This window comes from Rhinopithecus bieti, unplaced genomic scaffold, assembly GCF_001698545.2.
Source record: "Rhinopithecus bieti isolate Rb0 unplaced genomic scaffold, ASM169854v2 scaffold_26199, whole genome shotgun sequence".
NCBI classification, from domain to species: Eukaryota; Metazoa; Chordata; class Mammalia; order Primates; family Cercopithecidae; genus Rhinopithecus; species Rhinopithecus bieti.
The window spans coordinates 739,762-750,920 of NW_016811775.1; the positions used below are offsets into that span (position 1 = coordinate 739,762).

The following is an 11,159-nucleotide window of genomic DNA, read 5'->3' on the forward strand; positions in this document are numbered from 1 at the left end:
CGGGGGGGCCCGGGGGGGGGGGGGGGGGGGGGGGGGGGGGGGGGGTGGGGGGGGCGGAGCGAAGTGGGGCGGGCCCGGCGCCGTCACTGCGTCTGGGCACCCGAGCCCGAGCTCAGCCACCGCTGCCCGCGCTAGGGGGGAAGGGGTGGCCGGGGAGGCGGAGCCTCCTGGTGCCCCCATGGGAGCCAAGCTGCCGAGACACCCCTATAAAAAGACACGCCCCAGGGGAGAGACATTCTTAGGGGTAGAACCCCCACTTAAGTTACACCCCAAAGGAAGCCTTCTCCCTGAGATACATTCCCCCCGCATTCATCCCCAGAGACCCCTTGGTGAGACACATTTCCCGGGGAGATAGTTTCCACATGGACGCCCTCTCCAATCAAGAACTCCCCCAACCCTGAAAATCATTCCTAAGAGATATGGTCCCTGAGAGGTGACGTTCCTCTCAAAAGCCATCCCCCTCCCCACGGAAGAGGCATTCCCCAAAGAGAAAGATTCCAGGAGTAACAATTCCCGTGGAGACCCTGGGGAGGATACCTCCAATCAGAGACCCCTAAAAGCCATATCCTCTGTGGAAAACTGTCCCCACCCACGAGACCTCTACAGCCCCAGGAGAGATGTCATGCTTACAGAGAAACATTTTCACTGAGGAGACCCATATTCACAGGAGAGACAACCTCAGAAAAACATGTGCATGCATATTACGCCCCCCGCCCCCCCGCAATCAGAGCCTCCTCAGGGAACCCTGCAGCCCCTCTAGCGACCCCTCCCTCATGGTCCGGATTAAGGAGCCAGGCCAGGCCGTCTGTATTTATAGGAGCGATTAGCTGGTAGCTGGAGAGGGGGGCAGTTAAAGCGCTTTTCAGCTCCCTCGCCGCTCCTCCATGTTCACACAGGTGAGGCCAAATCCACCATGCTTCCCGAAGTTGGAGAAGAGGGTGTCCGAGCCCTCCGAACTCCAAGTCTTGGCACTGGGGGACAGAACGGCTTCCCAAGGGGTGGTGGCCTTTATCTGGCCCCAAGGTCCTGGAGGGCGCGGTTGCTGAGTAAGAGCGACCCCTGCTGGACGACAGGGGCGACGGCGAGGCTGGGTCCGGGTTTTCCCCAGGAGCTTGTCGCCTCAAGTTCGCGCCTTTGCCTGGGTTATATCTGTCTGTCTCTCTTATATGTTTGTCGGCATGTTTGTGTCGCCGTCCCGTTGAGTCCCTTGCTCGCACATCTCTCCGTCCATGGCCCAGACTCCGCCCCTGGCGACCTAGCTCACGATGACGACCGCGGGAGCTCTCCTTGGTGCTGGTCTCACGCGCTCCTGTCCGCGGTGCTGAAATCCAAGCGCAGGGTCGGGGGCTGAGATTAGGGAAGGACAAAGGGTGCGGAGGCTCTGGCGTGAGGCATGGCCCAGAGGCTGAACAGATCTGACCCACAAGCATCCTGGACCACCTCAAGATGGACCAGGAGAAGGCTAGGTCCGGCAGGTCTTGCTTACTGAGGCCTCCAGCACATCACTGGGTGCACACAGAGGGACCCAGAGATGGTATCTACTGATTTGTTCACTTACCACATATTGAGCACCTACTATGTGCAACGTAGTATTTGGGGATCTGGGAGGGAATACAGCAATAAAAGAGGCAGACAAAAAGCCTCTCTTGCCCTGAGATGAGAGGCACACAAACACTTACATACAGTCACATATTCAGGAAACACAGACACGCAAACACTTATTTGAACACACTCTGCAAACATATACACCACAAACACAGACCCACACATTCTGCAAATTAACACACATACAAACACATACTCAGCAAATGCAAACACACGCAAACATCCACAAATACAGATATACACAAACTCACACTCTGCAGCCATACAAACACATACTTAGGAAACACAGACATACACACACTCATCCAATGCAAACACACACAAACAACACATATAAACACTCAACCAGTGGAAGCACAGTCACATAGTTCCAAAACCAAGGGATGTCCAGTTGCACACAAATGATAATCTAAAACAGGCAAATTATTCTCCCAACACAACACATAGACACACACACCCGTACCCACTGCAGGGATGTTTTTCTCATCCGATTCTCCACCTAGAATGTCAGCTCTATGAAAGTTAAGATTTGTGTGTCTTTTATTTTTATTTATTTATGTATTTTTTTTGAGACAGAGTCTCACTCTGTTGCCTAGGCTTGAGTGTGGTGGAACAATCTTGATTCACTGCAACCTCTGCTTCCCAAGTTCAAACTATTTTCATACCTCAGCCTTCTGAACAGCTGAGATTACAAGCATGTGCCACTATGCCCAACTAATTTTTTTTTTATTATTTTTACTAGAGATGGGGTTTCACCATGTTGGCGAGGCTGGTCTCAAACTCCTGGTCTCAAATGATCCTTCTACTTCGGCTTCCCAATGTGCTGGGATTACAGGTGTGAACCACCATGCCTGGCTGAAATTTTCATGTGTTGTTCACTACTGCATCCCCAGAGTCTAGCACACAGTAGGTGCTCAATAAATGTTTGTCAAATGAATGGATGAGTTAAGGGAGTGTTCACAAGCAACACACATTCGCAGAAACTTCAGAAGGACATAGAATGTGTGCATGCAAACACATCCTGTTCAGCACATGACATTTCTTTGTTCATTCATGGTCAACATTCATAGTCAAAAATCTTTTTTTTTTTTTTTTTTTTTGAGACGGAGTCTCGCTCTGTCGCCGAGGCTGGAGTGCAGTGGCCGGATCTCAGCTCACTGCAAGCTCCACCTCCCGGGTTCACGCCATTCTCCTGCCTCAGCCTCCCGAGTAGCTGGGACTACAGGCGCCCGCCAGGTCGCCTGGCTAGTTTTTTGTATTTTAGTAGAGACGGGGTTTCACCATGTTAGCCAGGATGGTCTTGATCTCCTGACCTCGTGATCCGCCTGTCTCGGCCTCCCAAAGTGCTGGGATTACAGGCTTGAGCCACCGCGCCCGGCCGTCAAAAACCTTTATCCACTGACTTCCAACATTTTTGCAGGGACACTAGCCCGATCCTACATTTCCCCTTCTCACATTTATTAAGATCCTGTTTTATTCAACTGCACACACATCATGGCTTGGGACACACAATCCTCCCCAAATTCCGAACGTATACACACACACACACACACACACACACACGACCACTCCACCAAGAAACACACATAAACATAACCTCACACAACAAACACACACATACATGCTCAACACACACACAGTCACACAAACAAAAGACACAGGTGTCAGGAACACACACAGGCTGTAGGCCAAACACACCTTCCTCACACACACACACGCACTCCCTACATATACAGATACCAGAGCTTAAGCCACAAGCTCAACATAAAAGCAAACACAAGGATATATACACACCAGCCCCAAGTTGGCCAGCCTTCGGTCAGCAGGAGTGTGGGCGGGACGGTGGGAGGTCCCGCCCCTGCAATAAGCCACGCCCCTTTCAGTTGCCAGTTTCCTGGAGTGGATCCTGAGGTGTCTTATCAGCCTCTACACCCCAATCCAGCTAACAGGTGAGGGGCTGAACTCGGGGAGGCAGGAAGGGGACAGTCTTCTCTCCACAGACCTCTAGCTGTCCCTGCCTTGTGGCTTTGGGCCCCAGTGACAGAACCTGAGCCCTGCCACACTACTCTTGGTCCCAAAGGCCCAGCTCTGGGTGGCCCCTAAGCCGATTGTGGGCCGAGAGAAGGTGACCCAGAGAAGGGCCGGCAGAGAGCGAGAGAGGGAGGAGGGAGGCCGCATAGAAGAGAAGGAGGAATTACTGAACAGTAGAGGGGGATTGGAAGAGCTAGGGCGGTCCCCTTCATTCTGAGAAAAAAAGGGGTCCTTTGAGGACTAAAAAGGTGGGAGATCCTGCTGGATGGGGAGGGCGACTGTGGTCTAAGCTTGGTGGGGGTGGCACTTGGTGGGGGACAGAGGGGACAGGGTTCTGATGGGAGGGGGGCTCCTAGGCCGGAGGCAGGCCCTGGTGGTCTCCTGGGATTTGAATGTCCTTGGCCACTGCCCCAGCCTCCTCCTCAGCTGCACTTTCCCTACTCTGTCTGGCACTGCTTCTTGGGTATGCATTGGGTGGGTGCCACCCTAAGCTCACAGAAAGGAATGGCTGAACCCCAGACTATGTCTGCCAGCTCTTATCTCAGGTGGACATGGCCTGCAGGGTCCACATGCGACCCATCGGCCTGACCTGGGTCCTGCAACTGACCCTGGCATGGATCCTGCTAGAAGCCTGTGGAGGGAGCCACCCACTCCAAGCCAGGTCCCAGGGACACCATGGGCTGGCAGCTGATCTGGGCAAAGGCAAGCTGCACTTGGCAGGTGAGCACCCCAGACCCTGCCTCACCACCAACACCCAGAAACCCACACCTACCCTGCCATGGCAATGTTAGAATTTCCTTATGAGAGGGGCCTAGCAGGGCCACGAAGGTGGGAGGCAGGGATAGTGCTGAAGAATGGTAGATAAGAATTAGACTGCCTGGGTTCAAATTCAACTCTGTCCCTTTGTAACTATGTGACCCTGAGGAAGTCATCTAACCTCTCTGGGTCTCACATGGACCCCCAAAAAGAGAGAAATAACAAACATACCTCGCAAAGCTATTGTTAAGATTAAGAAAATGAGCATATGAGCGGAGCTCGGTGGCTCACGCCTATAATCCCAGGGAGGCGTGAGCCTCCTTTGGGAGGCCGAGGTGGGCAGATCACTTGAGGTCAGGAGTTTGAGACCAACCTGGCCAACATGGTGAAACCCCTGTCTCTACTAACAATACAAAAATTAGCTGGATGAGGTGGCATGCACTTGAAATCCCAGCTACTTTGGAAGCTGAGGCATGAGAATTGCTTGAACCTGGGAGGTGGAGGTTGCAGTGAGCCAAGATCGTGCCACTGCACTCCAGACTGGGCAACAGAGCAAGACCCTATTTCAAAAGAAAGAAATAAACAATAAATGATTATTACTACTTGAAGCTGCATTTGCATTCCAAAGGAAGGGTCTTAAGTTATGGGTTTGTGAGGATTGATGTAATTGGGGTCTCCCTTGTCCAGGGGATCCCCAGCCCTCAGTTCCCAAACCTTATCTGAGGATCCAAGACCCTGGCTCACAGGGATCCCCTTTGCCAGGAACTTGTTGTCCTTCAGAGATGGACACAACAGAGATATCGGGCACTGGGAACCATCCAGAACGCTGTGGAGTGCCGAGCCCCGAGTGAGTACAGCACCCTCCACTGTTTTCTCGTGTACTTTGCCCATTGCCCTGGAACTCCCGTCGGGTCCTAACCCATCCAGCCCTCTCTCTCCCAATGTCTAGGTGCGAATCCTTCCTGGAACACCTCCAACGTGCCCTTCGCAGTCGCTTCCACCTGCGGCTATTGGGGGTACGCCAAGCACAGCCGCTCTGCGAGGAGCTCTGCCAGGCCTGGTAGGATACATGGGGGCAAGGGGCGTGGCTTGTGACTTGGGCGGGGGAGAGGGCAGAGCCTGCAGTTTGCTTGGCCTTCTGTATAAAGGGGAGTGGCCTCCAACAGGGCCAAGGTTTAAGAGATGCAGCTTAATATTTAGAGCCCAGGTAGAAGCCCCCAGCTTTTAAAATACCTGCCATATGGCGATGTGGCTTTTCATAGTCCTGAGATTTTTTTTTTCTTTTCTTTTTTTTTGTGAGATGGAGTCTCACTCTGTCCCCTAGGCTAGGCTGGAGTGTAGTGGTGCAATCTCAGCTCACTGCAACCTCCACTTCCCGGGTTCAAGCGATTCTCCTGCCTCAGCCTCCTGAGTAGCTGGGGTTACAGGTGCACACCACCATGCCTGGCTAATTTTTGTATTTTTAGTAGAGACAGGGTTTCACTATGTTGGTCAGGCTGGTCTCGAACTCCTGACCTCGTGATCCTCCCGCCTCGGCCTCCCAAAGTGCTGGGATTACAGGTGTGAGCCACCGCACCCGGCCTTTTTTTCTTTTTTTGAGATACAGTTTTGCTCTTGTCGCCCAGGCTAGAGTGCAGTGACACGATCTCGGCTCACTGCAACCTCAGCCTCCTGGGTTCAAGTGATTCTCCTGCCTCAGCATCCCTAGTAGCTGGGATTACATGCTTCCGTCACCACATCCGGCTAAGCTTTGTATTTTTAGTAGAGACGGTATTTCACCATGTTGGCCAAGCTGGTCTCTAACTCCTGACCTCAGGTGATCTGCCTGCCTTGGCCTCCCAAAGTGCTAGGATTACAGGGGTGAGCCACCATGCCCAGCCAGGCCCTGAGATTTCTTAAGGAGTGAGTCCTCCTGATTGAAAAGAGAAGGTAAAAGGGAGGGCGCCTGTAATCTCCGTCATTTGAGAGGTCAAGGTAGGAGGATTGGTTGAGGCCAGGAGTTCAAGATCAGCCTGGACAACATGGCAAGACCCAGTCTCAACAAAAAATTTAAAAATTAATCAGACATGGGCCAGATGCAGTGGCTCACGCATGTAATCCCAGCACTTTGGGAGGCCAAGGTGGGTGGATCCCCTGAGGTCAGGAGTTTGAGACAAGACTGGCCAACATGGCGAAACACTGTCTCTACTAAAAACACAAAAAAGAGCCAGGCATGGTGGTGGGCGCCTGTAATCCCAGCTACTTGGGAGGCTGAGGCAGGAGAATTGTTTGAACCTGGGAGGCAGAAGTTGCAGTGTGCAGAGATTGGGCCACTGCACTCCAGCCCAGAAGACAGAGCAGGACTCCATCTCAAAAAATAAAATAAAATAAAATTATTAATCGGACATGATGGTGCGTGCCTATAGTACCAGGTACTTGAGACATTGAGGTGGAAGGATTGCTCGAGCCCAGGAGGTCAAAGCTGCCATAAGCCATGATTGCGCCACTGCACTCCAGCTTGAATCACAGAACAAGACCCTGTCTCAAAAATAAATAAAAGGAAAATGAAAAAGTGGGAAAATATGAGGGACTGGCCCGTAACAAATGGTCTGAGGTCTCCAGGGACGAGGCCAGTTGTGACGTGGCCCAGAGTATGGAAAGATCTGATAGAATATGGGGTGGGATGAAATCTGGAGAGATGGAGTTAGCAGGGGACTGGTTCTAAGAGGCAGGGCCTGGATCCCAACGGGGGACATATACTGAACACAGTCTAGAAGAACCGGAATCCGCTGGCATGTAGCTACAAAAGCTTTACCCACCTCTCCACTCACCATCTCCAGGTTCACCAACTGCGAAGATGATATCACCTGTGGCCCGACTTGGCTCCCACTCTCAGAAAAAAGGGGCTGTGAGCCTAGCTGCCTTACCTATGGACAGGTGAGCGTGAGGCAGAGGGTGAAGAGACTGAGATCTTCCCTACCAAGTTCTTTCTTTATTTTTTTTCTGAGACGGAGTTTCATTCTTGTTGCCCAGGCTAGAGTACAGTGGCACGATCTCTGCTCGCTGCAACCTCTGCCTCCCGGGTTCAAGTGATTCGCCTGCCTTAGCCTCCCGGGTAGCTGGGATTACAGGCATTTGCCACCATGCCCAGCTAATTTTTGTATTTTTAGTAGAGTCAGGGTTTCACCATGTTGGCCATACTGGTCTCGAACTCCTGACCTCAGGTGATCCGCCCGCCTCAGCCTCCCAAAGTGCTGGGATTACAGGCGTGAGCCACTGCCCCCGACCCCCACCAAGTTCTTTCTTACGGTGTCTAGAACCCAGAGACCGGATTGGCACTCCTCAGGTCCCTACTCCAACCCTTCCCTAGCCCAACCTCCTATTGGGTTGCGCCCTTTGACCCCAAAAGCTCTCTAAGTCCAGATTTGCCCTTCCCAAGAAACCATCGCTGCTCTGGGTCCATCCACCGTTCACCATGGAGGATCCAGAAGCCCCGTCACCCTCTACAAAACCCCAGCCTTGATACAGACCTCTCTGCGCGCCCCCCGACTGCCCCAACCCTGATTCATCCCGCTAGGGCCCAGTAAGAACATTCACACTCCCCAAGGACCTGCCACCACTGTGGTCCCGCACACAGACTCCCAAACTGCACACTCCGCCTCTGACCCCATTCCCAAAGGAACTTACAGACTTTCCCTTCCCGCGGCCACGCCCCTGGGAGAAAGCCATGCCCCCTCTGGACTCCGCCCACTACGGCCCTAACTCCACTTGTTCCTAGACCTTCGCAGACGGGACGGACCTTTGTCGCTCGGCTCTGGGCCACGCCCTACCGGTGGCCGCTCCTGGAGCTCGTCACTGCTTCAATATCTCCATCTCCGCACTACCTCGTCCCAGACCAGGACGGCGGGCCCGGGAAGCTCCCTCCTGGCGTTCCCGCCGCCCTCGCACCTCCATCCTGGACGCTGCAGGCAGCGGGAGTGGCAGTGGAAGCGGCAGCGGCCCCTAGCGGACGCGTGGACCTGAGTTGGGGGAGGGTCCCTTCCCCCAGCCCTGCCCCTCAGAACACCCAGAACCCCACCCCTCACCCTCTGGGCCTTCTATAATAGTTTTGAGATGTCTGTCCCTCCTCCCTGGAGCTCAAGAGACTCACCCCTCTCCAGGTTATCCCAGAAATGAACCAACTCTCTCTCTCACTTTTCCCTCTCCCCTTTGAATAAAGTCGCCAGCTAGAGCACATGATGTGTGTGGCTGCTTCTTGGGGAAATAAGTGGGAAGGAGAATTGCCAGAAAGTAATAGATGTCTCACGTCTAATCCTCAGATCCTAGAAGTAGTGACTAATTCATACTACAGTGTAAATGATGGATGGCCTGTGCCCTAGAGCAGTCAACATAACTCGGAACACCCAGGTGTTGGAAATGGAGAGAGGGTCAGAACAGGGGCTGACAAGGGCAGGAGGGGTTCCTTCCCACTATGTGCCACCAGGGTCCCAAAAAGCTGCCTAACTTGTATAGGCCTCAAGACACACTTCAAGGCCGGGTGCAGAGGCTCGTGCCTGTAATCCCAGCAATTTCACAGGCCAAGGTGGTTGCATTGCTTGAGCCCAGGGGTTCAAGCCTAGGCTTGGCAATACAGTGAGAACCTGTCTCTACAAAAAAAAAGAAAAAGAAAATTTTAAATTGGCCCAGTGTAGTGGTGCGTGCCTGTATTCCTACCTGCTCAGCAGGCTGAGACAGGAAGATCGCTTGAGCTCAGTTCAGGGCTGCAGTGAGCCATGATCATACCACTGTACTCCAGCCTGGGTGACAGAGTGAGAGCCTGTCTCAAATAAAAAATAATAAGACATGCAGACACAGAATACCAAACTGGCCATGGTAGTACGTGCTGAACTCCCAACTACTTGGGAGGCTGAGGTAAGAAGATCACTTGATCCCAGGAATTCGAGGCTGCAGTAAGCTATAATCCTGCCACTGCACTGCAGCCTGGGCAAAAGCCAGACCTCAATATTTTTTTTTTTTTTTTTTAGACAGAGTTTCGTTCTTGTTGCCCAGGCTGGAGTGCAATGGCAGGATCTCAGCTCACTGCAACCCCCACCTCTCAGGTTCCAGTGATTCTCCCGCCTCAGCCTCCCTAGTAGCTGGGATTACAGGTGCCTGCCACCAAGCCCAGCTAATTTTTTGTATTTTTAGTAGAGATCGGGTTTCACCATGTTGGTCAGGATGGTCTCAAACTCTTGACTTCAGGTGATCCACCCACCTCGGCCTCCCAAAGTGCTAAGACTACACGCATGAGCCACCACGCCAGGCCCTTTTTTTTTTTTTTTTTTTTTTGAGACAGAATCTAGCTTTGTCTCCCAGCTGAAGTGTAGTGGTGCAATCTTGGTAAACTGCAACCTCAGCCTCCTGGGTTCAAGTGATTCTCGTACCTCAGCCTCCAGAGTAGCTGGGATTGCAGGCACACACCACCACATATGGCTAATTTTTGTATTTTTAGTACAGATGGGGTTTCACCATGTTGGCCAGGCTGGTCTCAAATTCCTGACCTTGGTGATCCACCCACCTCGGCCTCCCAAAGTGCTGGGATTACAGACATGAGTCACCATGCCTGTCCAAGACCCCATATTATACATATATAGACCAGAGAGTTTGGTGAGAATGACCCTGTGTAGTGCCCACCTGTGTTCACAACCCAGCTCTACCACTTACTTACGCTGTAACTTCAGTTTCACACATTGCCCAGATTGAGCCTCAATTTCTTCATCTTTAAAATGGGAATGTGGGCTGGGCATGGTGTCTCATGCCTGTAATCCCAGCACTTTGGGAGGCTGAGGCAGGCAGTGCATTCACTTGAGTCCAGGATTTCAAGTCCAGCCTGGCCAACATAGCGAAACTCCATCTCTACCAAAGATACAAAAATTAGCCAGGCGTGGTGGCACATGCCTGTAATCCCAGTTTCTTGGGAGGCTGAGGTGGGATAATCACTTGAACCCAGGAGACGGAGGTTGTGGTGACTTGAGATAGTACCACTGCACTACAGCCTGGGTGAGAGAGTGAGACCTTGTCTCAAAAGAAAATTAAAATAAAATAAATAAAATAAAATGGAAATGAGTTCCTTTCACAGAATTGAGAAAGGAGAATTCAGTGAGTTAGTGCAAGTTTTTCTGCTTATCTAACACTGCATACCAAGCAACTCCAATATAGTGATGACAAAAAAAAAGTCACTAGCCTGGGCGTAGTAGCCATGCCTGTAAGTCCAGCACTTTGGGAGGCCGAGGCAGGTGGATCACAAGGCTAGGAGATCAAGACCATCCTAGTTAACATGGTGAAACCCCATCTCTACTAAAAATACAAAAAATTAGCCGGGCGTGGTGGCGGGCGCCTGTAGTCCCAGCTACTCGGGAGGCTGAGACAGGAGAATGGAGTAAACCCGGGAGGCAGAGCTTGCAATCAGCTGAGATCACACTACTGCACTCTAGCCAGCCTGGGCGACAAAGCGAGACTCCATCTCAAAAAAAAAAAAGTCGGCCGGGCGCGGTGGCTCAAGCCTGTAATCCCAGCACTTTGGGAGGCCGAGACGGGCGGATCACAAGGTCAGGAGATCGAGACCATCCTGGCGACACAGTGAAACCCCGTCTCTACTAAAATACAAAATCTAGCCGGGCGAGGTGGCGGGCGCCTGTAGTCCCAGCTACTTGGGAGGCTGAGGCAGGAGAATGGCGTGACCCCAGGAGGCGGAGCGTGAAGGGAGCTGAGATGCAGCAACTGCCCTCCAGCCTGGGAGACAGAGCAAG

The 11,159-nt window shown here is 52.4% G+C and overlaps 1 protein-coding gene across 8 annotated transcripts in view; it reads left to right on the forward strand.

Moving 5' to 3' along the window:
- RTBDN (retbindin) overlaps positions 1–8,610 on the forward strand; it is a 10,910-nt gene extending 2,300 nt beyond the window's left edge. For 2 of the 8 annotated variants that reach the window (XM_017895075.1, XM_017895076.1), the window contains 5 exons: positions 4,170–4,356; positions 5,080–5,239; positions 5,342–5,452; positions 7,212–7,308; positions 8,150–8,610. In XM_017895075.1, coding sequence (XP_017750564.1) covers positions 4,188–4,356; positions 5,080–5,239; positions 5,342–5,452; positions 7,212–7,308; positions 8,150–8,377 — 765 coding nt within the window. In that variant the 5' untranslated portion in view covers positions 4,170–4,187 and the 3' untranslated portion in view covers positions 8,378–8,610. Of the gene's footprint in view, positions 1–3,490; positions 3,555–4,169; positions 4,357–5,079; positions 5,240–5,341; positions 5,453–7,211; positions 7,309–7,404 lie in introns of those variants that run through there. The other 6 variants (XM_017895073.1, XM_017895078.1, XM_017895077.1 and 3 more) reach the window with 5 other exon arrangements.
- The last annotated feature ends 2,549 nt before the right edge of the window (positions 8,611–11,159 follow it).